General features: G+C 51.7%; 12 protein-coding genes across 12 annotated transcripts; 7 read left to right on the top strand and 5 right to left on the bottom strand.

The window, feature by feature from the left end:
• Nucleotides 1-633: 633 nt before the first annotated feature.
• MRS44_011882 (uncharacterized protein) lies at nucleotides 634-2715 on the top strand (the record flags this gene model as incomplete). The annotated part of the gene is made up of 2 exons (XM_046277892.2): nucleotides 634-1509; nucleotides 1567-2715. The coding sequence occupies 2 exons, from the start codon at nucleotides 634-636 to the stop codon at nucleotides 2713-2715; spliced, it is 2025 nt and encodes a 674-aa protein (XP_046124634.2).
• A 921-nt stretch (nucleotides 2716-3636) lies between these two features.
• Nucleotides 3637-6353, bottom strand: MRS44_011881 (uncharacterized protein; the record flags this gene model as incomplete). Its single annotated transcript, XM_046282906.2, has 4 exons — nucleotides 3637-4488; nucleotides 5005-5160; nucleotides 5219-5918; nucleotides 5980-6353. 4 exons carry the CDS (start codon nucleotides 6351-6353, stop codon nucleotides 3637-3639), a joined length of 2082 nt encoding a protein of 693 aa, XP_046124636.2.
• A 703-nt stretch (nucleotides 6354-7056) lies between these two features.
• MRS44_011880 (uncharacterized protein) lies at nucleotides 7057-7959 on the bottom strand (the record flags this gene model as incomplete). The annotated part of the gene is made up of 3 exons (XM_065619899.1): nucleotides 7057-7224; nucleotides 7275-7382; nucleotides 7495-7959. The coding sequence occupies 3 exons, from the start codon at nucleotides 7957-7959 to the stop codon at nucleotides 7057-7059; spliced, it is 741 nt and encodes a 246-aa protein (XP_065475971.1).
• Nucleotides 7960-9343: 1384 nt separating this feature from the next.
• MRS44_011879 (uncharacterized protein) lies at nucleotides 9344-10398 on the top strand (the record flags this gene model as incomplete). Its single annotated transcript, XM_065619898.1, has 2 exons — nucleotides 9344-9762; nucleotides 9903-10398. 2 exons carry the CDS (start codon nucleotides 9344-9346, stop codon nucleotides 10396-10398), a joined length of 915 nt encoding a protein of 304 aa, XP_065475970.1.
• A 2792-nt stretch (nucleotides 10399-13190) lies between these two features.
• Nucleotides 13191-14054, bottom strand: MRS44_011878 (uncharacterized protein; the record flags this gene model as incomplete). Its single annotated transcript, XM_046280391.2, has 1 exon — nucleotides 13191-14054. One exon carries the CDS (start codon nucleotides 14052-14054, stop codon nucleotides 13191-13193), a length of 864 nt encoding a protein of 287 aa, XP_046124638.1.
• Nucleotides 14055-16019: 1965 nt separating this feature from the next.
• MRS44_011877 (uncharacterized protein) lies at nucleotides 16020-17296 on the top strand (the record flags this gene model as incomplete). The annotated part of the gene is made up of 3 exons (XM_065619897.1): nucleotides 16020-16173; nucleotides 16300-16378; nucleotides 17140-17296. The coding sequence occupies 3 exons, from the start codon at nucleotides 16020-16022 to the stop codon at nucleotides 17294-17296; spliced, it is 390 nt and encodes a 129-aa protein (XP_065475969.1).
• A 517-nt stretch (nucleotides 17297-17813) lies between these two features.
• On the top strand, nucleotides 17814-18526 carry MRS44_011876 (uncharacterized protein; the record flags this gene model as incomplete). The annotated part of the gene is made up of 3 exons (XM_046279131.2): nucleotides 17814-18251; nucleotides 18301-18389; nucleotides 18490-18526. 3 exons carry the CDS (start codon nucleotides 17814-17816, stop codon nucleotides 18524-18526), a joined length of 564 nt encoding a protein of 187 aa, XP_046124639.2.
• Nucleotides 18527-18722: 196 nt separating this feature from the next.
• On the bottom strand, nucleotides 18723-20195 carry MRS44_011875 (uncharacterized protein; the record flags this gene model as incomplete). Its single annotated transcript, XM_046271774.1, has 1 exon — nucleotides 18723-20195. One exon carries the CDS (start codon nucleotides 20193-20195, stop codon nucleotides 18723-18725), a length of 1473 nt encoding a protein of 490 aa, XP_046124640.1.
• Nucleotides 20196-21251: 1056 nt separating this feature from the next.
• Nucleotides 21252-23294, top strand: MRS44_011874 (uncharacterized protein; the record flags this gene model as incomplete). The annotated part of the gene is made up of 4 exons (XM_046279132.2): nucleotides 21252-21316; nucleotides 21412-21480; nucleotides 21534-22585; nucleotides 22636-23294. 4 exons carry the CDS (start codon nucleotides 21252-21254, stop codon nucleotides 23292-23294), a joined length of 1845 nt encoding a protein of 614 aa, XP_046124641.2.
• A 77-nt stretch (nucleotides 23295-23371) lies between these two features.
• Nucleotides 23372-24557, bottom strand: MRS44_011873 (uncharacterized protein; the record flags this gene model as incomplete). The annotated part of the gene is made up of 4 exons (XM_046282909.2): nucleotides 23372-23733; nucleotides 23790-24038; nucleotides 24089-24483; nucleotides 24544-24557. The coding sequence occupies 4 exons, from the start codon at nucleotides 24555-24557 to the stop codon at nucleotides 23372-23374; spliced, it is 1020 nt and encodes a 339-aa protein (XP_046124642.1).
• A 468-nt stretch (nucleotides 24558-25025) lies between these two features.
• On the top strand, nucleotides 25026-26165 carry MRS44_011872 (uncharacterized protein; the record flags this gene model as incomplete). The annotated part of the gene is made up of 1 exon (XM_046279778.1): nucleotides 25026-26165. The coding sequence occupies one exon, from the start codon at nucleotides 25026-25028 to the stop codon at nucleotides 26163-26165; it is 1140 nt and encodes a 379-aa protein (XP_046124643.1).
• Nucleotides 26166-26789: 624 nt separating this feature from the next.
• Nucleotides 26790-27749, top strand: MRS44_011871 (uncharacterized protein; the record flags this gene model as incomplete). The annotated part of the gene is made up of 1 exon (XM_046273206.2): nucleotides 26790-27749. One exon carries the CDS (start codon nucleotides 26790-26792, stop codon nucleotides 27747-27749), a length of 960 nt encoding a protein of 319 aa, XP_046124644.1.
• Nucleotides 27750-27802: the final 53 nt, after the last annotated feature.

The following is a 27802-nucleotide window of genomic DNA, read 5'->3' as shown; positions in this document are numbered from 1 at the left end:
TGACTCAACGCAACCACTTTCAGTGTTCCTATTGCCAGCGAACCTTTGGACGCGTCGATCATCTTACGCGTCACATTCGATCTCGTTAGTCGCCCCTCTCCCCGTGAACCTTTAGCTGAAACCTCAAAGACTTGCAGGACAGACCGTTTCGATGTGAGGTGTGCGACAAGGCATTTGGACGACAGTTGGTGCTAGCCACCCCCTAGAATCGAGCAACACGCTAATTCGACGCAAACAGAGATCTGCTCAAACGCCATGCAACGTGTCATGACCCCAGTGAGCCTGGAAGTAAGCGACAGAAGCGTGCCTCAGCTCTCGCACCTCGAGTCTCCCAAGCATGCAAAGCATGTGCAGCGTCTAAACTCAAGTGCGACGAGGACGCATCTTGCAAGCGCTGTGTCTCTAAAGGCATCCACTGTGAACGGGAAGCGCGGAGTATCGTTGTTGGAGAGAAGCGTATAACACAAGCCAGATCAGAAACGACGGACGGTGAGTATAAGTGATTTTTGTTTTATCCGCCTCACATGCTGATTGGGGGATCAAGTAGACCAAATGCAGCCGTTATCCATACTTGAGCAGTCCAATCACTTGCCTTTTCTTGACCATGACTTTTCAACCTTCTTACGAGGCGTCATGACACCGACGCATGGAGACCCTGGCCGTTCGATCGAGCAAATCGATTGGAGTAGCATCGACCCTGCATATGATCCTCTTCAATCTCACGGTCTGTTAGACTTCAGGGCTGACAGTGACATGAGGTTTGACGATGTTGCCATGGGCCTCGGAGATTTACCGTGCAGCCCTTCATTCTATTATAATGGAATCTCGCTGGAACCGAAATCGTCTGTCATTGTTCCCACACAACCCCAGAAACTTGACTCTGATGGCCGACCTCTTGCACTAGGCCATGCAGCGTACAAGGAATCTGCGTTGGGCATGTGGGAGCCTACTCAGCGGGATCATATCAACTCGAATACCAAGGCTCTCTCCGTCCTTGGGGAGAGTCCACATGATCCCATAATCTTGTCAAGTCTCGATGAAAACCCCTCTCAACAATTCAGCCCGCTTCATAGCAGCCTCAGAGACCAGATGCTGCTGCTGACGCTGAATGCTTGCAAACCCGAGAGCAAGCTCGCCATAATCCGAGCATTTCCCACCCCCGAGATATTATCCAAGCTCATCCAGAGCTTCTTTACTCATCATCGGAACCAACCCGACTCTTTCATTCATGGTCCTTCGTTTGAACCCAATGAGCAAGGCCCTGAGTTTATCTTGGCTCTCGCCAACATTGCAACCACATTTGCCGACTCTAAGGTCCTGCATTCACTAGGATTCTCTCTTCATGAGGTGGTACGCGTATCGCTGCCCAAGATGTTTGAGCAAGCCAACTCATTGACGAGAGCTCTGGACGCTTTACAGGCTTTTGTCCTTGATATTGAGATGGGGCTGTGGAGCGGTCTTAAGAGGAAGATGGAGATTGCAGAGAGCCAGCGCCAGATGCCATACACGGTATTTCCTCTTTCAATGTCTCGAATGATCAGTTTTTGCATACTAAATGAGCTGTAGATGCTACGACGAGGTGGCAAATTTGGCAGAGCTGATCGATCCGCTTCTCCTCCGCTACCAGAGGATGTGGGCGATGTTTTGCAAAAGAAGTGGCTAGCTTGGATTGAACAAGAGAGCTCCAACCGACTAGTATATCACGCATTCATCATGGACACACAAGTCAGTATCGGCATGTCAACCCAGCCGTTGTTATCCTTTTCCGAGTTCAAGACGCCAATGCCTGAGTCAAGAGACTTGTGGCTTGCCCCGAATGCGGAAGCGTGGAAGGCCCAGTACCTGAGAAAAGAACGTGACGAAAACAGGCTGAGCCTGCTGGTATACCTTCGAGAGTCTGCCGAGATTGACGACACGTATGATATATCCTTCTGTCGGCTGATCATACTCTGCGGGATCTGGGGCATGGTTTGGCAAGGCCTCCAGACGGACGCCGTGCTGGGCAAGCCAAAACACTCTGATGCAGCATCCAAACTTCGGCACCAAGAGATATTGCAGACGCTCAAATGCTTTGTCTTGAACATGCCGGAAGAGGAAACACCCTCACATGATGCGTCATCTACACTACTGTACGAGCTAGTCCAGATGCACCTGCACATGCCATTCGAGGAGGTCGAACTCTTCGCAGGCAAGGGAGACCAGAACGATGCACGCCACGCACTACCCTTACTCTCGGACTGGGCGAGCAGCGAGGAGGCGAGGAAGGCCATCTGGCATGCTGGCCAGGTCCTGCGAGCAGCAGAGCAATTCGCACCCGCCCAGCTTCGAGGATTCTATACTATCGCGCTCTACCAAGCCAACCTTACCCTATGGGCTTATGCGGTAGTCTCGCAAGTCAATGGTGTTGACAGGGAGCAATCGTTACAGCCAACAGGCGCAGCTGTCTGTCTGAATGGGCCCGACTCGCCGACCATACAGAGGTTTATTGGTCGAGGAAAACCAGCCATGGTTTCAATCAGACCGCATTCTTCGCAAAGCGACGACGTGTCTATCTCACTGATGGACCAAGAAGCGGTTGTTGACAATGTTGTTGGGATTTTGGGGGCCAACTTTGCACACTGCGAGGCTCTTCCGCCTCTGGTCGAGAATCTTCAACAGCTACTCGGCAATCTCGGACGGGCCGCTACGAGCATCAGAGACTACCGAGCAGCTTGATACAAACAGTATCTGGATAGAGCACGTCTCGTATCGCCTCTCCACCTCGGCCCCGTCCTGGTGGACATGCCCGGGGATACGGGGGAGGGGCCGAGCGGACCTCCTCGCGTTTGTAGCACGAGACGTAGAGAGACGTAGAGACTGAGAGATAATACACCATATCAATTGAAACAGTCACTGAGCATCAACAATCATAGCTTCAAGCTCCGCACTGTAGACGCTTTGCTCCAAGGTTCAACAAACATGCCGACACAAATCCGCCACGATCTGCACACCGTGGACGTTGATTTGTTGCCTTATGTGTATGAGCGGAATGCAATAATAACGCTCCAGTCAAGAGAGAGGCTCGTGAGGTGTAATGTCTATCGCCCGAAATCTACAGAGCAGGGTGAAAAAGTGGTAGTGTTCGTGACTTACGGCCTGTACGGAAAAGACACATTCTGTGGAGAGTATCTTTTAGCTCAGTCCGTTGTTTCCTCGCCTCGCCAGCCTAACTACGAGCAAGGATTCATGAACACCAAGTTCTTCGGGGTCCGCATCATAACTAGATGCTTATTAATATAAATTTGTTTGGTAAAGTAACATGTTGATGAAGTACTTTTAGTTGTAGGTCGCCCATAGGCTTTACAAACACCCCGTAGGCAGGTGGAGAGATGATATGTTTGTTTATAAGCTTGGACGTGAACATTGATGGCCGACGTGTCTGTTGACTGAAGACAACTTTACTGTCGCTGGAGACGACAAATGGCCTTTTACACAGTTAACTCAAATACAGCTGTCAATTTCCAAAGACTTGATTGTAAGCCAAGATAATTAGGGGCGTTCGCCCGCAGCAAAGCCTCCATTATGACCGGAAGAGGCAGCTTGAGATTGAGAAACAAATTCTCTGTCTATCTAGCTATGGTAACTTTCGTCTGCGTTTCAATCCTCGCCATACCCCGGAATTGTGTCCGTCGAGTTGTCCGTCATTTCCTTGCCCCCAATGACCAGACGCTCAGCCGGTTGTAAAACATACAACATTCTTGCCCATGAAGTGTCACTCCTATTCTTCCAAGCGTGGTTTGTTCCTCTCTGGACGGAAATATCGCCTCTCTTCATCGTCCGCTTTTCTCCGGAGTCCAGGATCAAGTCAACTTCGCCTTCGAGGACGGTTCCAAAGTCCAGGCTGATAGTGCGATGCATCGGAGACAATGCACCTGGGGGCATGTCTACTACTCTCAAGACAGTACCCGACGGGATGGTTATACCTGGTAGGTTCTGGGTATAATGTTGGTAGGTGTCGATGTCTCGGCCATTTTCTAGCGCGACGGGAAACTGGTCCGTGGCGTAGCAGAGGGCAAAGTCGACGTTGTCAGGAAGAGTCTGAAAGGGGGCCTCCTCTGATATGGCATCGGAAAAGGTAGTTTTGCCATCGGATGTGTGCGTGGTGATGAACCGCTGGATTGGTCTGATATCCTTGCGCGTGCTGTCTGATGAGGCCATTGTGTTTGAAGACTTTGATCCAAAAGGGGTAACTAATGTGCATGGCCAGAATGCTTCCAGCCCAGATCCAGATGCCACTGAAATACCCCCAAAATAGTACGGGAAAGCGGCAATTGCGGGTGGTTTCAGGGGGCCGATGGGCAGTCGAGGCTTGCCCACACTCGGCCATCGTTCTGATCCCCCACCGGAACGAGTCCACATTCCGAGGCGGGCGAGGCATGGTTCCGAACGCAGGAATTTCGAGTAGCGGAAGAAGACTCGCTCGACACCTCGCCCGTGCTTCCAGGCAAGCTACAATTGTTAGGCAAGCTTCGTGGGGGTGTATGAGAGACTGTCAGCCAACATTCTTTCCCCTACAATAATTATCTGGAATATTGAGAGAAGTATCGAAGCCATAATGCACATTTGCCGTGCACTCCTCAAATAGATATGAGACAGTTGAATTACATGTTGCACTTTTAGTAAAGGTCTAGGAGTAGTTGATTCAAAATGTGTTCTTTGTTATAGCTTAAGCCCGGCCCTTGATGGGATAACTGAGCCAGAAGGCTGTAGTTGATTCAAGTACAGATCTTTAACGGCATAGACACTTTAGGAGAGGCCCAGGTCACTGGCATTTTGTGGCAATTTAATCATAGGCAACCCGAGATGAAACAGCTAGAGAGTGATGTATGCAAAATGCTTCTTCTGAATGGAAAACCCCATTCTATTGAACCCGATCTTCCTATGGTTTGACCCAGTCAAACTTATCCTTTAGGTACAGGCTTGCGCGGATGTCCCCGATCTCGCATGACCCTCAAAAAGCTCTACTCTAGCAGCTCTGCCACAAAGGCGACCAAGCTTGCCACTCTCTTCAGCAGATGTGACCTCCTGATAGGTGACGGTACGGAGAAACTTGCCCACCCATAGCCCTCCAGTGTACCTAGCAGCATGCTTGGTAGGCAGAACATGGTTGGTTCCAATGCACTATGCGAAAGACATTAGTATGGGAGACTAGTTGAGAGGTGTCGGGGTGTCTGCCCACCTTGTCACCGAACGAGACACAAGTCATAGGCCCGAGAAAAAGAGCGCCATAATGCTGCATCTTGGTGAGGGCGTCTCTGGGGTTTGCTGTGAGGATTTGAACATGTTCCGAGGCGAACTCATCGGCAACTTGATAAGCCTCGTCGATGGTGTCAGTGACAATCACCTCACCAAAGTTCTGCCATGAAACACTGGCCACTGCTGCCGTCTTCAAAGTGGACAATTGTTGATCGCAGTACTCTATAGTACGCTTGGCTAGATCCTCCGAAGTGGTTATCAGAATAGCTGGCGTGTCCGGCCCGTGCTCAGCTTGACTGAGGAGATCTGTGGCGACGATGTACGGATCAGCCGTCTCGTCAGCGACAATCAACACCTCGGTCGGCCCAGCGAAGAGGTCGATACCAATCTCGCCAAATAGCTGCCTCTTGGCTTCAGCAACAAAGGCATTCCCTGGGCCAGCGATAAAGTCCACTTTGGGGATTGTCTCAGTTCCGACGGCCATGGCTGCGATAGCCTGGATGCCGCCAAGGATGAATATCTGGTCTGCTCCTGCGAGATGCATGGCAGCGACTGTTGCCAGAGGAAGCTTGCCTGCGGCTGGGGGCGTACAGGCTACGACGTTCCTCACACCAGCTACCTTGGCGGTCAGGATAGTCATGTGCGCCGAGGCTAGCAATGGATAGCGCCCGCCCGGGATATATCTGTGTCAACAGTCAGCCCCATTGCATCTTGATGAGCGAGTGGGCGGCCAAGAGAACTCACGCGCCGACCGAGTCAATTGGGTTGTTCTTTTGGCCCAGCAAGACGCCAGGGGCCATTTCGAGTTCAAACTCCTTCAGTGAGTCCTTCTGGGCCTCGGCAAATTTCCGCACATTTGCCTGAACCGTTTTGATGTCTTGGATCACCTGCTCCGGGAGCTCGGCTATGACTTGCTCGATATCCTCCTTGGATAACTCAAAGCTGACAGGAGACCATTTGTCGAACTGCTCGCTGTATCGACGAACAGCGCCGTCGCCCTGCTGACGAACGGTGTCGATCACCCCTTTCACTATTCCCGCTACATCAACCGGTGATCCGTTTGTTTTGGTCCTAGATGCACCAGAAGCAGCGGGTCGTTTAACGTATGTACGGGTCATGATGGCTTTGGCGTGATAAGAGGGTAACTAGACAGATTAGGGAGTGCTTGTGAATTTTCACGATGTTATTATGTAGACAAGGATACAGGATCTTCTTCATTTATTGTTATTGCCTATTCTCATCAACTTCAGGCATGTCTGTATCTCGTCGTTGTGTCGCCCAGGTCTATCGGCTCTGTGTGGCCTGGTCGGCTTTGAGGGGGAGGGGATCGGAAATGTGGGCGGCCCTCCCCAATTGCACCAGCACCAGGGGGCACATTCGTCAACCCACTTTCATCCGGCAACTTCACCAGTGAGATTCGGCAATGACTGTAAGCAACAGTCACACCGAGTATCATAGAGTAGGAACTACACACATCCCAACCTGTATGAGATGACCCTGCCTTGGAGTGAGAAGGCGAACATCAAGAAACCGCGTGAAGGTGCGATTTTACGTGTGTCTCGATATTAGACAGCTATTAGGCAGCTATTGAGCAAACCCTTTTGATTCAGATCATAATCCAGTAGTCTTCAATGACAGCCAAATCTAATGAAGCCAGTTTCTCTCTTCTTAAAGAGGGCAGAAATGGCAGCCTATCCCCCAGACTCTCGCTATCTCCTTCAACTCTTGCATCTACACTTATCCTGCCTTCAGTCTCGGCTGCAGCTTCAATACCCTTCGATCAAAGACCTCCCTTCACCCATAACCGTATTTGTATACTCGTCAAAGGGCGAAGCCTGCATCAATAATGGCATTCTGACCAGTCACCGACTTGGACACCACAAAGGTTTTAACTTGCTGTACAACATCCTCTACTGTAGCAAATCGATCCAGCTTGTTGGATTTCCGAGCAAGTTCAAGCCGCTGAGGTGGGAATGAAAGGCCCCATTCCTTAATAGGTGAGTAATTGTGCGTATCACTTGCAACAGGACCGGACTGACCGTGAGTAGAATTCCAGGGGATATGGTGTTGACTCTTATAGACGGAGCTGCTACTGTAGCGAGACACCTGCCAAGGTGAATCTGTGCCGACTTCGTGACTGCGTATGGCTACGAGAGCGTACCAGGAGCAATCAGCCATTGATGATACCGGTTAAGAATTAGGACAAATTACCACACTGCTCCCGCTGGGTTTGACTCCTGCCAAACTCGCTGTGCTTACAAACGCTGCAGCTCCAGCGTCTCGCAAGTTGCTTTCTTCGAGATACTTCTTTGCCGCATGGAAGAGCCATAGATGACTTTTCACGTTGGCAGTGAAGCAGCGGTCCCAATCGTCTTCATCAATATTGTCGTCCAAGTCTGAGAAGTTACGCATGCGAGTCCATCCGACGTTGGAGATGACGATGTCTAGGCGACCTCCAAATCTGGCGGCTGCATCTGTGACGAGAGATTTGACTTGGGACTTGTCGCACATGTCCGCTTGTATGAATTGAATCGATACTTGACCTTTGGTGTGCATCGCATTGAATTCGTCTTGTATACTTTTCGCAAGGTGTTCTGCACGCGATGCGTTGCTGTTGAAGTTGATAACCACATTCATGCCGAGATCAACGGCTAGCATGCGGGCAATGGCGGCGCCGAGCCCACTGCTGGCAGCCGTAACGAGTGCAACTTTCGCTTGAGGCATGGTAGTGCTTTGAAGGCTGTCATGGAAGTTCTATACAGTGGAAAGTGATTGATCTAGTTATGGACTGTGATTTGCCTTCCGGCTGATTTTATAGTGCAGTTGTCTCTGACTGAAATTCTCTCCACTCCCGTTCCGAGTATTTACCAAGTTCCCAACAAGCCCCCTCACAGGTGGGCCCGAAGAGTGGAAATCGCTCCCCACGTCGTACGCTTGACGAGAGCGTCTGCCGCCCTAGGGGCTATTATATAGTGTCTAGTCTAAGATTCCCCTGTTGAGATTCACATGTTCTGCCGTCTAACTATGGAAAGCGGCCACGAAGGTGACCAGGATCAGATGGGGTTGGCTCTCCCCTCTTTGTCCACTCGGTATTAGTTGGTTCCACTGCCGTTCTGCGCTCTCTGGGCTATCAAGGGCGGTCTCCTGCCGCCTTACTGTGGCAAGTGGTTCGAAAAAGTCCATCTACTCAGATAGCACCTACCAACCAAGCACACCATGGCGCCTCATCTGCTGCCTCACCTGTGCAAGTTCAAGTATGTGCTCCAGGCGGCCCATCGTTGGAGGGGAACTATTTTTAATCCTAGTGGGTAAGATGAGTTAACTATCATACAAGACCACCTAATGAATCCCACACGTGAGTAAATATATAGATAAAGTTACCATATAGGTAGGTATAATATGATTTTTAATTCTATTAGTATTGGCCTTACTCTTTAGTTTAAAAACTCAACAAAGAAAGAAGAAAAATGAAAATATCTTTATAAAAATTCACTCAAGTTTTACCCTTAACGCGCTTTTTTAACCTTCTACCCGCTGCGTACACGCTGCTGCTAGTTTGTTCTCTCTCCGACACCCACCTCAATCACTAAGTCGACCTCTTCATCCACATCAACCCCCCTTTTTCTATCATTTAAACTAAGAATAGATTTTCCAGTAATTAGAGGCTCAGCTAGACTATGAATCGTCGGTTCGGATTCGATACCGCATACCTGTCCGCCCGGAATCGCGGCACGGCTGTTATGGGGCCCAATATCAACACGGGACTAAAAGGCATTAGTGTCCTGCACCTTCAGTTCTAACGAGGCAGATTCCGGATATCTCGGCCCCGGACTTTTCAACACGACAACTCTGGGCTTCATTCGCGGCCCTGGAACCAGTAGGGATAATTGCCGCCCGTATGTGACGGAATGAGATGCGGTAAAGGTAACCGAATCTGGTCCAGCTTCGAGGCTGCTGATGTGCTTGATCCTTGGACCTCCATCGACAGCCCGGTTGGCTACCCAAAGCTCAGCCGCACCGTTTAGTTGTATTAATTACAACAGAGCCCATGCCCAACCGTGAGTCTCGTTCCCCATTTCATCGCCCCTCCCCATTCGAGTTCGCCAACATGGTACAATCACATCGCCTTTTGCTCCTCGGCTTAGCCGTGGTAGCTACGGCTGCAGACGTGAGCCTAAAGAGCACGGGTTGTGCCGACGCAGCAGGATTCGAGAGTTGCCAAAGTGATGCGAACAAGAAGACAACAAGTTGCATCAATCAGGCCCATCGGGACGACAGCCAACAGGAAATCCTCGCGTGTGGCTGTCAAGACTACGTCAACAACTACAACTGCTACGCGGCTTTCTGTTGGAATAAAGTCTGGGAATGCGACTATCAGGAGTACATCGTCTCTTATCTCCAGAACTGTCCAATCGCGAAACTCCCCGTCCCATACTTTCCCGCTCCGAAGCAGGCCCCCAGCTCATGTTCGTGCAATCTTGGCAAGGTTTATCTCGCCATCCACGACGCCATTCAACAGACGGAAACGTGTTCGGACAACTCCGATTCTGCCGATGCGGGAAGCAACCTGCAGCGAATGCAAGGTTGCTCCTGTTGTGAAATCAGCGGAGCTCTTTCAAGGCAAGCACGACTTCACTCCGAGTTTCAAACACTACTAACACTCGTAGTATTGTCGAGATCTGTCCTGACACCGATCCCAAGTTCGCCGGACTCGCCGAGATTTCCCAGCTCGAGTCACAATTGAACGTCCAATTCGATACGTGCGGAAAATACATGGATACCTACGATTGTAGTTCTCAGCTCTCGTTCTCGCTGGATGGCGTTAGCACCTTCTACAAGCCCGACGATTCGCTCAAGACCGGTACGGCTACCTTGAGTATCGGCCCAGGCACAGTCACAGCGCCAGCAAGCGGCCATATATTCACCTACACCAATGGGGGTGATGGCGTTGTCTATACCATCACAGCCGCTGCTGATAAAGTCGGTTCTGGAAACAAGGGAGATTCCGGTGGGAGCAAGTCTACGTCAATCCCCACTGAAAGCACTTCAGAGAGTAAGGGCAAGGCTACGGAGTCCAGCTCCAAGAATGCAGGAGCGATGTTGGAGACTGGAAATTGCTTGGTGTTGGGGGCAATCCTTGTGTCGATTCTTGCTGTCTGGTGACCTCATGATGGTGTAGAAAGCTGGTCAGCTTGACCAAGTAGTATTTGATCATCTCCGTACACTTCATGTTAGAAAAGGCGACCCTACTACTGCTGGTAGCCTACCAAGGCCCATACACTATATCTAGTCTCTTTACCACCGCCTCGCATCTCTAATGCTTGCAAGTCGGCTCACGTTTTGATGATGCTGATACCCTGAAGGGGATGTGCCTAGTTGTACAACTGATTTATGACTTTATCCTTGCTTCTCTTTGTAATAACCAGCCTTCGTTTACATGCACAATATTGGTAACTTGAAAAGGCCCCTGAGCAATGGGGTCGACAACTTCCACCGGGAATTCTGAAAGACCGTTAATATGAGCCCTGGTAAACTCCTGCCATCTGCTGCGACATGGCTCAATTTGGTTGTTGGTATTCCAGGGGCAAACGAACTAATGGCCTACAAAACCACTTCGTTTTCTTCTTTCCACAGTTACCTTACCGAAATGCTGTTTTGTCTCACTTTTCTGATTAAGTCGCGATAACTCATGCGTAACAATCCCAGTCTCGCCAACTGCCTTAGACAGCGGCAGCTGATCTGTCTTCAACAAGGCTCCAAGGCGCGACGATGAGCGTCAAATGGGGCGGCCCGCGATGCGATCACGAGTCTCGTAGCCAACTTACACTCCGGCTACAGGTGTTGGTGCATGAATCATGACCATTGTGTATCATGGTGTGTTTGCACTGCTTACACTTGAGCTAGGGTGTTAATATTCAGTGCATGGAGCGCGTGACGACCCAGAAGCTTCGACGCAGCTCTCTCTCAGCAGCCGTCAGGTGTCGTACGCCGAATAAACATGGACGCCAAGCCGGTATGATGCCTTGACAGCCAGGCTAGTTCTCAGTGGAGGGCTGGCTGTTTTGCTGGAAAGTACTTAGAAACAGGAGTGTTTGATCTAATGAGTCGTGCTCAGCTTCTTCAAGGCATAACAGATAGTCAGGATCATGCGTTGCTCAAGACTGGGCATGTACAATGCCCATAAGCCCAACAGACACGAGTTCGGCGGCAAACCGGCTCCACAGCAGTAGGACCTTGTGTGGAATATGCATGAGCAATGACGATGCTTAGCAAAGCTTGAGTGGCATGATTAGATGCCCGCTCGGCGGCCGTCTTCATCCCCTGTATCTTATCGAATGCTCTCTAGAAGAATTGATTGGTTGATGTAGGGAAGACGGCACCAACAGTACCAAAGAAGCACGATATCAATATCGTTCCCTCTTCTCTCCCAGCTGTAATCCATACATCAATATTCCTGGTACCTGCAGGGCCGGTGCTGGGTTGAACAGATCGTCAAGGCTCCAAATGCACGTGGCTCCTACTGTGACCGAGATTCGCTATACTTGTGGTGAGAAACAAAAGCGGAGCATGGTTACAGTTTGAACCCAAGGTTGATTGATTTGGTACGTAAAACTATGGCGGAGGCAGAAGAGCAAATATGTCACCAAAATAGCAGATGGTACTACCTGATGACGGCTGATCAAAGACTCCTGCTGCTAGCACATCGATCGGAGGCTCAGACTTGCCTCAAGGTCCGGTAGTGGTAGTTTCGTCTCGTGTTTCTGCGTCTTGGTTGATCTACTACCTTGGTGGAGAAGCTTCAGCATCGAACAAGTCCATGTGTCGGCCTGCGCTCCGCTTAACAATTGAGGCTCTTGTCCCGGACGTTGATCGAATATGTGCAGTCCAGATGAAGTCTCAAACAGAATTCACACACCAGATTGACCCCATTGCGCTAGGTCTTTCTGTCAGTTGGTCAAGTTCAACGGCTTGTAGCCCGATGACCTCGCCCGCTTTACGAGAGAGCCACTGGGCGAGTCCATTGCTGATGATATCCATCAACAATGCTACTAACGATAACACCTGAACGTAGACGGATAATGAGGCATATTGTGGATGTTGAGGCGCAAAGTTGCGGAGATTATTCTCTGAGGCACCGCCTCCAAAACGAACTAAACAAGCCATTAACGTCAGCGGCCGACCCCAGCCACCCCCCCATGATCCTCCAGTGCTGACGACGGGCTAACAACTGGACATGGCGTCGCCCTGTAATTCCCCATATTCCCAAAGCATTTGCCCTAATAACTTATCAGGCATGGGTACCAGATAGAGTCGTGGTAGTGTGCCATCGAGGTTCTTCCAACGTGTGGGCATCGGTACCTCATCGACTCAGCAAATACCCTGGCCAAGCCCCGATCGTGACGTCTCGTTTCCCGAGCCAGCCACTGTTGCCACTGCCGCTTAGCGAGCTGCCATGCAGAGGCGCCAAAATTAGAGGCCAGCCCAGCAAGGGGTAGGCCCACTACCTTTTACTGACCTTGGTCAAAAGGCTGCATAAGGCCAGGGGGCCGGGGGCCTCAGAGCAACTCAACAGAAAGAACAGTCAAGTGCAAAAGAAACTTAGCACGGGGGATCGGGCCGGTTTCCAGGCCTCCTGTTATCTACGGAGTACCAACAGCTGTTGTTGGGGGTTTCACGTCTCAGAAAAAGCATCAGCTGCAACATCAGAGAGCACGGTGTAGATATTGTGAACCAGATGTTTTGGAACATTTCAATTGCGGGCCAAAGTCAACTTTTATTGATATACTACGGAGTACAAAAGAATGGAATCCAGCCGGGGAGTTATCAATAGAATGGACTCCAGTACCCAGCACTATCACAAAAAGGGCTGTAGCTCGCATCACAAGCAATTATGCCAAGACCGACACTTATCCAACAGACAAGACCTGACCTCCAACGAATTTCCCTCCGTTCGTTTAGGCCTTGCGGGCGGGCTCGGGGGCGGCAGTGCACTTGTAGCAATCCTCGTCGTACCACAAGCTGGTCCCCTCGGCGGCCAGGCTGACACCAGTATCCGTGACCGCGACGTCGTACTTGTAGCACTTCTTGTCGCTCGGGTTGTAGCTGACAGATTCGCAGCTGGCATCGCTGTGGCAGTACGCGAGACACTCATCCTTAACCCCAGAGGAGATGACCTTGGAATCATAAGGCTCCGGGTCGGACCCGTCGACCGAGCCGCGCTGGCCGCAGACGGTGTGGTCAACGTTCTCAAACTTGCAGGCTCGGTCAAAGTAGTGGAAGCTGGACTTTCCGTAGAGCTTCATCTTGGTGACCTCGGAAAAGTAGAAGTAGCAGGTCTTGTACTGAGTGTCGAAGCTGACAGCCTTGCATCCGTTCGTGCAGGCCTCGAGGCACTTGCCCATGGTACCCTCGGCCTGGGACTTCTTGTACCATGGGGTATTCGTGGCGGCGACGTAGCCATTGCCACCACAGATGCTCTCGGGGGTCGTCTCGAAGGTGCAAGCGCGGTCGAAGTAGTTGAAGGTAGACTTTCCGTACAGCTTCATCTTGGTGACCTCGGAAAAGTAGAAGTAGCAAGTGTTGTACTGGGTGTCGAAGCTGACGGCCTTGCATCCGCCCGTGCAGGCGTCAATGCACTTCTCGACGGTGCCCTCGGCCTGGGACTTCTTGTACCACGGGGTGTCGGTAGCGGCCACATAGCCGTTGCCGCCGCAGACAACGGTAGAGGGGATCTCGTTGAGCTGGCAGGACTCAGCGGCGCAGGGGAGGGCGTTAGAGACGGTAGCCAGAGCGGCGGCGAGGGGGATGAAGGAACGCATCGTGATGAGCTGGGCTTGGAGGATAGATTGTATTGAAGCTCGTGTCTTGCCGGAGGAAGATGTTGCTGTGTGAGTGATGATGTCTCATTAAGCACGACATTTACCTTGATTTATATACTCTTCCTCCATCGTTCCATGATGTTAGCTTCGAAGCATCCAGACTCTTCATGCTTAGCGAATAGAGGCATGACCGAACAACATCAACTGTCCAAGCCAGGTGAGGCGTAAACTATTGATATATTAATTCAATAGTTTCAATCAAAACCCCGACACGTCAGCGCATGTTTCCGCAGTCTGGTTCCGCAGTTGACCTCGTTGTGTACTGTTAAAGCCGCCGGAAGAGCCGGAGGGAATCGATGACCCCTTGGCTGGCCTTGGCATCCTGATAAGAAACCACGCGTCAGGGATGAAACCACAAAGGTGAGTGGATCGCTTAGCGAAGTCAGACCTCTTACAGCATCTATCCCCCCCGTGGGCCCTGTGATTGGGAACTGCGCCTTCAGCCAGCCTTGACAGATCACTTCTTCAGTGAGCTTGGCACGCAATAAGCGTATTCAGCCGCAGGGGCTAAGGCGATGCCCCCCCGGCCGACCACCGACGTCCCGGCCGATACCCCGTTTGATTCATCGCGGTGGCCCAACAAGCGTTGAGAGCATGGAAGCGGAGAGAGCTAATTATGCATGCCCTGTGAGCTAGTGCCGTCAAGACATGGCCCAAAGAGTCGCCTGATGTCAAGCAGAGACAAAGCGCCCTCGTAAGAATGAGCCCAGGAAAGAGCTGAAAGGTTGCCTTCATCACAGTTCTCGCTCAGATCCGCTCAATCGGAAATCAAGACCCGAAGAGTAACCCGGCTCGACTAGCCTGCGAGTAAAAGGGGTGCTGACCCTGCTCCCTGATAGGTTGCCAGTGCGAGATGTCTGCCTTGTCTCACCAGGGTGCCTGAATGAGGTTAGCCGATGCAGATCCTCAAATATTTTCACAATGACCGACCGGCCAACCGACTCGCTGCCAACAATACCAAGACACTATTTCTAGGTTGAGCAAACAGCTCAATGTTTGGGAGTCTGGACCATGGTAGAGGAGCAGCCAAGAGGTGGACGACGTGATGGCACCACTGAAGCTGACCCGAGCGATATACCAGCCAGCCACGGATCGATAATTAAGCTTATTCTGTATGGCGGTAAGATGTCATTATTCCCTATGGGAGTGACATTCGCCTTAGGGGGCTAGAAGCACTATTAGTCTGCGGGTGTTGCTGGCTGAAAGGAGCGGCTGGGATGTCGCCGTGCTGTAACCCCTGAACTCCAAGACGACATGTTATCTGGTTGCGTTGTCTCCAGTATCGCTCACAGATTTTGAAGTTCCTGTTACTCTGTCGGATCTTCCGTTTCAACAAATCACTTGATCATATGCCATGCCTTTAATTAGATATTTAGAAAAGCTATTCATTATGCCTGAACGTCATCCGCATGCATGTGTGTGCTTCAAGACCAGGGGCTGATTCGTAGACCAACCACCGATTTTCAGAGGGCAACCACGATGGCAGAGTGGAGACTGCGTTGGCTTGTCTTCATGCAGCGCTGTGCCAGCCAAACGCTTCTCTTCTCCATCACTTGACTGCCAGCGCCACCATGGCGCGAGTCTGCCTCACCCTTCTGCTACCAACACGTATTTGAGGCTACGGGTGTTGTTTTCCGACGGAGCCTGAGCTTACCTTGCAGTCTCTTGACGACGACTATTGAAAAAATTTGCGACCGCTTTGACTTGGTATGGCTCACAGTTGACGGGCTTTGTGGTGATGGTTGGTCGAGGTGCAAAAGGGTCGATGCTCGGGAGGAAACGGCTCAAGCTGAATGTGATGGAAGACCCTTTCTTGCACGCTTCTTACAGGCCCCCAGCGAGGGGTGTTCCATAGCCAGAGCAGTGAGGGCATCCGTAGATGTTGCGGATGTCGGGCATATGAACATGCATCAGTTCCTGGTTGGTAACGCCCTCTTTGGTGGATGGGTTAGTAACATTGCACCGCCCAAGGACGAGACAGCCCGTACCTCTGATTCTGGTCTCGAGCACTTTGGTTCCTTCGGCTTCAATCTTATCCCAGCACCCAAGGCGGCTAATAGTGCGTGCCAGGTTGGGGCATTCTAGCTTGGGCTCACCTAGCCGCCATGTCGTGGAGTGTGAGCCTCCGAGTGTGAGAGATCTGGTGGTACTAGACTAGAATGAGTAAGTATATTGTGTCGATTAGCTACAGCAGGTATGCTCAATCCTGCCCCTGGTTATCTCCTTGACTGCGTGAAGGCTCCCACACCGCTCTCCACCACTAGGTCACTATCTAAGTCGCTCACTAGCTGGGTGGCAACGTGATAGTCCTACATCTCGATTTTGGAGAGGGAAGAAAGATACTGATCGTAATTGGCTAAGAACATTACAAGATACCCAATGGGAGCCATCGCGTAGTCACGATTCACATTTCTAGCGGTGATCGTGCTGCATGCGAGTTGGAGCAAGTAAGAGTAACTGGACGACCATGCATTCCGATAATGCCCAGCACCACCAATAGTACTACAACAATCAGCTAGCATCCCTAAGTGCCTGAATATTCTACAGTATTCAGTCATCAATCAATAAATTCATTATGATGTTTATCTTTTTTCAAGGGACTGAACGAGATGCGCCTAACTTCAGGGTAGGCTGCTCGGATGGGCGAGTGGTCTTTGATTGGCGGACTCGTGCCACACCAAAGCGATGATAAGATAACCTGAGCTGATAAGATAAGCGGATCGGAAGAACCCTTGCCGACCGGTCATCACAATACGCGACACGCAACCAAGCGCGGAACTCCGACGTTGACGAACTCTCAGTATTAGGGACAAGGGGGAGAAAATGTCACTTCAGCTTGATGAATTCATCGAGAACTGGCTCAATCAAATCTTTCCTTCCTTGTCGCGCTCCTCATCAGCTGTTGCGCCCTCGCGTGACGAGCAAGGGAGATCAACAAAGAGACGCAAGATCAGCCATCTCATCTCGCCTCTTCCAACGGCTCAAAGGCCCGGATACATGTTTCAATAGATCTAAACAATCTTAGCACTCCAGAGAACTCATCAAAGCGAAAGGAGCTTCACCCCGGTGACCAACGAGAGGATGAGCCTTTCGATGCCAACGAGACGCCACGGACGGCCAACAAAGGCCGCCTCCAGCAGCGCCACCTTCGAGAACACGCCCAGTTTATCATCGCAAAGTAGTGCCAGCCAAACTTCGGGACGTAGCTCGCTGACGAGGGTCTTTCCAGTCCAAGGATACAATAATAACAACCGTCTTGATTCTGTGACGATGGACGCGGATAATCGCGATATGCCTTTTGACTTGGCAAATCTCTTGGATGACATGTGCGACTTCTCGACAGCGAGGTGTATCATCCCTGATATCCTAAAGGTAAGTGCTCGGATCCTGTAACTTTTTGGTATATCCTCACACCAGCTAGAGCGAGATCGGGAAGCAATCTGCAGGTGACCGGTCCCTTCGACGGCTTCGTAACGATGCCTACTATAGCTTGGCCACGGATGGCACACTGCCTATGGACATGGCATCAGCCTCGAGACTCATGCTCACAGCCAGGAAGTTGACTAAACGAGCTGGGCAATGCCATCACTTGCAATACGATGAAGCAGGGTGGAACAACTTGGTGCATACCCCCTTGCTTGACGCCGTATTCAACGATGGAGACCCAAATGAGAACCAGCTAGTTGGCTTTTCTCCATGATGCGTATCCCAGCATACGAGACTTGGCCTCTCGCAATCACTAACACAAACAGCGTGACGGCATCAGTCAGCTCACGCTTCCACTACTTTCCCATCCCGGCTACCGAGGTAGACTACGTTCTCTATCTCGACGCAGACGCGGAAGACACCTGTACGAGTGATGCGATTGCGAAGCTCGAAGAAACGACAGGGTCAGTCAACCACACGGCCTTCACGCCCCTGGCGTCGCACCCCATCTCCCTCAGCATTAAGACTAAGAGGCATGGCGGGGACGGGAGAAGGGCCGACGTCCAAATGGCAGCCTGGCAGGCTGAGCAATGGTCGTTACTCGAGATGCAGGCCGGAGGGGCGGTCGAAAACCCGGCGTTTCTACCAGGAGTCATTGAACAGGGGCATGAGTGGAAGTTTGTCGCGACGACGCGCAAGGATAACAAGACGGTAAGTGCACCTCCATTTAACGGCACCGTCTGTTAACTGGTCTCTATAGATACTGTGGTCGAGCCACGAGTTCGGAACCGCGATGGCCTTGGTCGGTGTCTTCCAGAACATGGCTGGGATGCGGAGGCTTCGGAAGTGGTCAGTTAAGGTCTTTTGTCCCTGGTATACGAAGCATGTTCTTCACTTGCATGAAGTAACGCAAGTTGAGTCTGGTAGTCGTTGATGAACAAACTTGCAGTCCTGGAACGCTGGAGTACTTCAAGTTTTCAACTTGACAACGGTCATGTATACGACAAAAGGGAGCATCCAAGAAGGCAGAAACTCTCAAGACTTGGCTGCCTCACAAAGCTCACAATTATGACTTGGCAGGCACAAATACGCATGAATTCGGGCTCATTTGCCGAGCAGAGGGGTGATCATCTCATCTTGTTGTCACCGTAAGCACCACGTGGCTACTTCAAGGCATGTATATTAATTCTCCTCCTCGTTGCTCCTCCACTGGCTAACAACCTCATACAGCCCATCATTGGGACCCACGTTACCTGGGAACACAACATAAGTTAGTCCTGGCCATTTTGAGGTGGCCTCATCGCATCGCCAGATGGGAACGCCTGGTGCAGCTTGGCCGAGAATCATGGCCCGTTTCATCCTCAAGCCCTTCGTCGCCATGTCGGACGATGTTATGCCTCCCTTCGCGATGATGTACCGGGGTTTTTGATCGAGCTGCTGAAGGAATGACACCAACGCTTTGGCAACTGTCGACCCGATATCCAAGCTCTCAACCGCATCTTGGCCAACAATGAGCTTTCTACTCGTCATTACCAGGACATCCTGACCACGCTGGATCTCCTCGGAAGCGAGCCCAATGGCGCGTTGGATGTCTGCGTCGCCTTCTTCAGGGGATTTCAACAGCCGTTGCACATCCAATGTGATGGTGGTGATGGTATCGCCAGCCTTCTCGATGAGCGCCTCCAGCTGCGCCGTCGTCTTGGGCACGTATGATCCAGCAATGACTAATCCCCCAAGCTTCCCTGATAAACCCAGTTGCTGGGCAGACAGAGGAGGAATCGGTGAGATGCCCAGTCGCGACGACACGAAGGCTGCGCCTGTGCGGAAGAGGAATCGCTTCCCTAGCTGCGACGCCTGAAGAAGGGCAGCGACGACGACATCCATGTCCTCATCCGCAGCGGCGTTGATAACAAAGACCACTCGAGACTTCGAGTTGTTGAGCCTTTGCATGACTTGCTCGAGGACTGCATCTGGTCCGCCAGTACGAATGGTGTCCAGATCAACCGATGCTATGTCCTGATGTGGAATCTGCCCTTGACTCTTCTCGACGACGTAGTCTCTCAGGTTAGAGCTCTGGTAGCCGAACGTGGCATCTTTTGCGAACGGCGTCTCTGCAGCCGGAATCAACTTGTTGTTCTCGCCCACGTAGTGAATATCGCCGATGGTATATCTTCCGCCCTGGAGGAAGAAGGGACATAGGATCCAGGCATCGGCAGGTCCAAGCACCTCTTCCACGGCCTCGGGCTCGAGAGGGAAGTGGCCTCTCAAGATGGAGTCGCCACGAAGCACGATTTCATACGGAAGGCCGGTCTGTTGAGATGCAGATTGGAGATTGGTGCAGATTTCTATCATGAGCTCCCGAGCCTGTGGCGGGTGAAGCGCTCGCGAATTGGTCAGGATAAAGAAGCCGCCGCCGGGACCAACAGCTTCCAAGGTGGAACTGATACTTTGCACATCCCAGACTGTAAGGATGACGACATCGTGGCAGGTCTGAGTTCCTGTGGGATCGTCGTCGAGGATAACCAGTCGAGGGGTCTTGGCTGTAGGGTTACGAATGTCTGATCGGATCTTATGGCGGAGTTTCAGGCTCTCAGGCTTGACTGGAGGCAGTGATGAGAGGGTTGCATCCAGGTCGAGCACCCCTGAAACGGCCATTGTGTCTGAGGGGGAGGTCGGTGGCGGAGCAGGGATTGTGAATGGCAGGGATGAGATTGGGCTGAAGAGATGTCTTGCAACAACTTTTGAGCTGAAATAGACTAAAGGTTGCAGATTGACTGATATTGCTTGTGAATTTCGTAGCCCCTCAAGTTCAAGTACATTTGCGTTGTCATGCCAGGCCAGACTGCGAGGCCCCAGAGGCGCGCTGTTGCTGTTTCGCCAAGGGCGGGCTCGGTCATGGTTCCGACCTTGAGGGCATTGCCCTATATGATTGGCTAACATGTCATCCAGACGGTCTTCGCGCCGATTGGTTGAATTCACCGCCAGCAGCCAGTCCTCGCTGGGAGACAATTCCAGGCCAAACTTCAAACAAGTGGCGAGTTTATTCAATGGGACATATCGCTTATCAATTCGAAGAGGCAAGGGTGTACTATGTCTATCAAATGTAGTTTAGTAGAGTCATCGAATGTGGTGCGGATGTATTGTTGATCGATTAAAACAAGGTGAGACGTTGGGTCAGGTTCATGTGTTGGAAATAGTGAATATTCACACAAACACGTTAGCTATTGAAAACAGCTCAAAGCCAGTCAATATTAGTTCAAAAAAGTCACTCTTAGCACTTCAAGATAAAATCAGATGCCCTCTCTCACCCTTCGAGACCTTAATGAGGGTCAGCAACCTGGTGAAATGCATCTTGTAGGGTAGATTGAGCCGAAATGACGGTGGGGATGCTGGCTGAGGCAAGGCAAGAAATCACCCAACTAGATCTCTTAAATTCAGCCTGACTAATACACACACTCTCCCCCCATACCTCGTACCCCATACCCCGCATGGGTCTCCTGTGCGGCTGGTCATGCGGCTCATCCAGACGTTGTCGTCACACGTTCAAGTCTGTCTCGCATCACCAATGTCGAAGCGTTCCAGGGGAAACAGCAACCATGAAGTGCCCGAGGCCTCCTTTGTACGTCTCCACACAACTGCTCTGTTCGTAGCCATGAGCCGATTGCTGACCTGGGTAGAACGCCCCAAAGAGGGTGGCGATAGGGGCACACAATGATCAGCCGGTGGCGCACATCTCGAGGAATATCAGGGCATGCACGACGTGCCGCAAGCACAAGGTACGGGCATGTCGGTTTCTCACAGAGAAAGGCCTCCATTGACGTTGAATACAGATCAAATGCCTGATGGACGATACTGGACCACCGTGTCGAAGGTGCACTGACAAGAAGCTCAGCTGCGTTGTTAGCAAGAACCTCCAAACCATTATCGACGAAAAGACAGAGTGAGATCCTATTTGTTTAGCGATGGAAATTGTTCCTGACTTGATCAACCTAGACTATCAGAGGCGGTGCTGGCGGACCTGGAGTCCCTCCACTCGGCCGTCAAAGAAATGAGAAGCGCCGCAGGAATGCCTGATCTTCCACCGCTTCGGATCTCACTTCTCTCAGAAGCCCGCGATTCGTCAAATTCGCAACCACCCGTCACTAACTTCCAGTACTCCTTGGATGAAGTCAACGGTCCTTCCTGCGACAACTCGCCTAAGCTCACGCCAGAGGACGACCGGCTGCCACACGCCCCTATACATTCCCTGTACGCGTTGACCAAGATGAGGGCGTTACGTTCGCCCGAGGATCCCAAGGACGGGCAAAGCAAGCCAATCGACGATTTCATCTCGCGAGGGTTGATCCAACAAGCCGATGCTGAGCGTCTCTTTGCACTGTACCGCGATCGACTAGATGGCTTCATCTACTCTATCGGATGCAGATACAAATCCCTGGACGAACTACGCCGGAACAGCTCCATTCTTTCCGCGGCAACCTTGACAGTCGCCGGTTTGCATGATCCAGACGCTGACAAGGTCTATGGAATTTGCAGCTCCGAGCTGCGCAGGCTGACCGAAAAGTCAATGCTTCAACGGTCAGGGGATCGTGACTACTTTAGAGCCCTTAGCATTGCTTCATACTGGCTAAGCGATCTATCGTGGACTCTGTCGGGACACGCTATCCGCCGAGCTACAGAATGCAACGTGCACAACAGTTTCAGCCGGGCCATCAAGGAACAGACGGAAGATGCCATCGACTACGCCCGAATCTGGTCCATTCTCTTTATATGTGACCAGCATCTCGCCATACTCTACGACCGGCCCGCCATCATCCAAGATGAATGGTCGACACAGGACTGGGAAGGCTTTCTACAGGCTCCGTTCGCCACAGCCCAGGATGAAAGGCTCATGAGCCAAGTCGAGCTGATGGGGGTCGTGAGGAGTGTCAGGCAACTGTTTGGTCCAGACAAAGGCGAGACGATACCACGGGTCTATGTCAGCCAGATAGGCCATTATAACCGGCAACTGGACCAATGGATCGCAAAGTGGACTACACGGCTGCCAGGTAAGTGTCTAGGTTTCCGGATCTTGTGAAGGGAGGCTGACCAGGTTTAGAGCAACACCCTGCTATTGGAGGGTTTCCTCGGAAAGGGGCTCTCCTTCACTTTCACTTCGCACAGCTATACCTCTTCTCCCACGTTTTTCGTGGTCAATCAGACGCCATTCCCAGTCATTTTCTTGACTCGGCGTCGATGGCCGTCACCGCTGCATCGGCTATAATCGACATGCTCGTGACTGACCCTGACATATCGTCTGGCATCGTCGGCATGCCATCCTATCTCATCTCCATGACAGCGTTTTGCTGCATGTTTTTGGCCAAGGTGGCCCACAAGTACGGCGACAACCTGATAAGACGCGACCAGGCTCGGGATAAGATTACTCAACTGATAGAGCACCTCCGTTCGCTGTCAATGGGGAAGTGGCACTTGGCCAGCCTGATGATTGGTGGGCTCGAGAAGGTGTTGACGTTGCTTGCACCTACGAATGGAGTAGATGATGCCATTCTTGATGTGATCCTCAACGGTGACAGCAATCATGGGTTTGGAGACGCAGTGGGCGTAGAGCATATGCTCCCGCGTGTTGATGGAAATCCGTGTCCGACGTGGGACACGACTTTCGGGCTCTCGCCAATCTTTGGTTTTGATCCAGCATATCTCGATGTCGATGGGTATTTGCAGTCAATAGCTATGTTTCCCAACGGCGAAACGCAGTGATGGTTGTGTAACTTCTGTAAAAAGATCAATGTTGCATCAAAAATGGGAATCTATATGTATACTTTCTATCAAACAATCTACATGCCTTGAATGTTCCTCGGTCGGTACTCGCTCTCAAGATACTCCAGCTCCTCGGCCGTGAACTGAATCTTCAGCGCATCTACAGCCTCCTTGACTCGTTTCTCCGAGTTCAGCCCCAAAATGGGCCAGCAACCCTTCTGCAGCACCCAGGCCGTCGCGACAAGGGCCATGCTGACTCCTTTATCAGCTGCCACCTTTTGCACACGATTCACGATCTCCAAGTTGGCATCGGCGAACCAAGCGTCCTTCTTCTTGTCCATCTGGCTCCGCAGGGACTGGCCTTCGGTGTTGCCTTCTGAGGGAAGGGGCTTGGCGAGGAGGCCTCTTGCGATGGGGCTCCAGGGAATGACACCGACTCCTGAGAGGTGATGGTCAGCATGAGTTACACTATCATTGAAACTGAGGCGCACGTACCGGTGGCTTGGCAGAAGGGGAGCATCTCGCGCTCCTCTTCGCGGTAGAGGAGGTTATAGAAGGGCTGCATGGAGATAAACTCGGTCCAGCCGTTGGACCGGGCGATGTACTGCAGGCGTGCAAATTCCCACGTGTACATAGATGACGCGCCGATGTAGCGGACCTTGCCGGACTGCACCACGTCGTGCAGGGCTCTCATGATCTCCTCAGGCGGGGTCTCACGGTCCAGACGATGGATTTGGAGTACGTCTATGAAAAGTAAGCTTGAAAGGGCTTGCGTATGACAGGTGTGTTCATACCGATATAGTCTGTGCCAAGCCTCTCCAGGCACTTGTCAACAGCGTGGAAGACGTGCTTCCGGCTCAAGCCCATCTGGTTAACCAAAGGCCCATCGTTGACGCTGGGCGGCCTGGAGTCGTCATCCATGACAGGGTTGAAGATCTTGGACAAGATGACTACCTTTTGCCGGGGAATGTTGAACTTCTTGAGTGCCTTGCCCACGATGACTTCTGACTTGCCGTTCGAGTAGGTGTCGGCAGTGTCCCATGTGTTGATGCCGCTGTCATACGCGGCCTTGAGCAGTTCGAGTCCTTGCTCCTCGTCCAGCGTCCATGGTGAGCTCTCCCAGTTGCTCGAGCCAAAGGTCATGCATCCAAGAATGATCTTTGAGATCTTGAGACCGGTGTTGCCAAGGCTAGAGGAAGATCGGGTTAGTGAGGCTGCATGGGGAGGTGCTGGATGGAAACATGCTCACCGTGTGTACTCCATTTTAGTCTGTCAGTTGGATGCGATGTGATGATGACTACTCCAAATCACTCTTCCTGGCATTATTTACTGCTTTTTATCTTGTCAATCCTCCCCGCTCGCCATGTCTCGTCGTCGATGTGGCCGAGCAGGGTCGAGTGGGTACCCCCGCATCAACTCCCAGATGAGGCCATCCCCGGGGCTTGTGGAGGATCGGCCTACTCTCCGGTTGGTTGCAGCTTGTGAGGAGAACCATGTCGCCCCTCCCGAGACTCGGAAACATGTACGCGGCCGAGGAAGTGGGGTATTCGGAAAGCGAAACGGAGACGACCAAGGGTCGAGTTGGTCAAAGGATCAAGCTTTTAAAGTGGTCAAGGCCATGCGACTCTGATACTAATCACGGTAAAGCCGGTCAACACACGAGGCCAAGCTGATTAGATCTCACAGCACGACACTTGTTCAACCATAAACCTTCGTCAGCACTCACACACCATGGCACCTAACATCCTGAGCACCCCGATTCCCGCAGCGACAGTCCAGTCCCATGCATCAAACTTGCTTCAACTGCCAGACAAGACGCTACTCTGCACCTGGTTTGGTGGCTCGCAAGAGGGTCTTCCAGATATTAGCATCTGGCTCTCTCGTCTAGAGCCGGGCTCATCGTCCTGGACTTCTCCCAAAAAAATCTCCTACGACGAGAACAGAAGTTGCCAGAACCCGGTTCTTTTCAGAGTGCCGGACAGCGGCGAGATATGGCTACTTCATACCTCACAAGATGCTGGAAATCAAGACGGGGCCTACATCTTGGTTCGCAAATCATCTGACCAGGGCATCACCTGGTCTGAGGCCAATCAGCTTCTCCCGGGCAAGACGGGTATCTTCACCCGCCAACCTATCGTCATACTAAAGGATGGGACTTGGGTCTTACCAGTCTTCTACTGCCGAGGCACGCCTGGCCACCGATGGATTGGAAACGACGACATCTCGGGAGTCTTTTACTCAAAGGACGGCGGTAAAACTTGGAACGAGAAGCAGTTGCCGGACAGTTCTGGCGCCGTGCACATGAACATAGTGCCTCCAGCTTCTGAGCAGTCTCCTTGGGTTGCTTTCTACCGCAGCCGCTGGGCAGACAATGTCTACCGCTCAACCTCCACCAACGGCCTCGACTGGGCAAAGCCAGAGGCTCTCACTCTACCGAATCCCAACAGTGGCATCTGCGCCGCCCGCCTTCGCTCCGGCAAGTTGGCCATTGTGTTCAATCGATCTGCTGCTTCCCCCGACTCGTTGAGACGGGAAGGGCTGTACGACGATATCACTCCTGAAGATGATAAACGACCAAACCAGACTGCCGTTGGCCAGAAGAGTGCGATATGGGGAACTCCTCGGAAAGCGCTCACAGTCGGTGTGTCGGATGATGATGGTCTGACTTGGACTGAGCGCGTGTTGGAGGACGGTGATGGGTTCTGCGGGACGAACAGCTCCACAGGGAAAGAAAATAGGGAACTGAGTTACCCGAGTATTCTCGTACAAGACGGGGACGGCCCGGAAGTCACACACATTGCGTTTACCTTCCACCGGCAGTTTATCAAGCATGTCAGGATAGAGAATATTGAGGGGTGGGTTAAGGGTTAGAGCTGGATTTCTGATGAGGTTCTTGCGTACGAGATGAGCTAATGCACAAAGTTGATCGGCGAGAACTTGAACGTCACCAGTTGTCCTTTCATACTGCCATAATTCACGCTATTTTAAAGTCTTAAATACTGTGGGTTTTGCCTGATCTGCCATTGTTTATAACTGCATGGCATGGCAAGTGAACTTGAATGTTCTAACGAGAATAGCGCCTCTGCCACCACCGACCAGTGCCAATGCGCCATTACCCAAATTTCCATGCCCTGGATGTTACTGTGGGATCTGAATCTTAGAGCTGTAAACCGTAGACAATTCATCCATGGACTGGGAGCAAAACACGCCAGTTGAGGTCAAGGTAACATGAAGTTGACGTGCTTGATTGGATCAACCCAAGTCGTTGAGCGGAGAGTTGTGCAACCCAGCCAATCGGCCACAAGACCGCAACCCACGACATGGGTCCAAGCCGTCGGCCGAGACGAATGACCAGGGCCGTCCATATCCCTAGGCCACTGGTAACAGAACGTCCTAGTTAAAAACACAAGAATTGTATACAACGATCCTTGAATAACCATCATCCCTCGTCAAGCACCCAATCAAGTTTACATCATCTCATCAGCTTCCCCGAATATGGCACAGAACATCCTCATCACCGGCGCTGGCGGCTTCATTGGCCAAGAGCTGATCGCATCCCTCGTTGCCAGCTCAAGCCCCAGCGACAAATTCACGCTCACCGACATTGCCCCTCCAGCTATCCCACCCAAGGTAGCACAAGATGCCCATCGTATCACATCCCTCGCTGCGGATCTCACCGACCCGTCAGCCGTCTCAAAACTCCTCTCTCAATCGTACACCCATGTCTACCTACTCCACGGGCTGATGTCTGGCGGTGCCGAGGCAAACCTCGACCTTGGGATGAAGGTGAACTTTGACTCCATCAGAAACATCCTGGATGAGCTGAGGCGTCGGCATCCCGGGACGGTAGTCGTATTTGCCAGCTCGTGCGCCATCTATGGCAAGGCAGAGATTGTGCGCGAGTTTGAGACGCTGCCACAGCCCAAGAGCTCGTATGGCATGGAAAAGATCATGATCGAGCTGCTTTTGAATGACTTTTCCCGTCGTGGTCTTCTTGATGGTCGGATTGTGAGACTTCCGACTGTTGTCGTTCGACCTGGAGCTCCGTCTGCTGCTGCCTCAAGTTTCGCCTCGGGCATTATCCGCGAATCACTAAAGGGTATTCGAAATACCTTGCCTGTGAGCCGAGATCTTGAGCTTTGGGTATGCAGCCCGACAACGGTGGTAAAGAACCTTGTCAAGGTGAAAGATATCCCAGCTGAGAAGTTTGGTGATTCACGGGTCGTCAATCTGCCTGGAATCACAGTCAGCATTCAAGAGATGCTAGATGCTCTCAAGGCGGTTGGTGGTGATGAAGCAATCTCTCAAATTGAAGAACAGAGGGATCCAGCTATCGAAGCAATTGTAGGAAGCTGGCCCGCTAGGTTTGACGTTTCAAGGGCGTATGGGCTTGGCTTGGCAGAGCCGGAGGGGATCTTGGAGACTGTTCAGGCGTTTCATGCGACACTGAACTAAGCTACGAGATTATTCCATAGAGCCGAGATTAGCTGAATAAAAAGACGTCCACA

This window comes from Fusarium solani (assembly GCF_023522795.1).
Source record: "Fusarium solani strain SB1 chromosome Unknown bctg00000007, whole genome shotgun sequence".
Classification (NCBI taxonomy): domain Eukaryota; kingdom Fungi; phylum Ascomycota; class Sordariomycetes; order Hypocreales; family Nectriaceae; genus Fusarium; species Fusarium solani.
The sequence above is the reverse complement of the archived record's forward strand: the minus strand, read 5'-3'. Positions and strand labels throughout refer to the sequence as shown.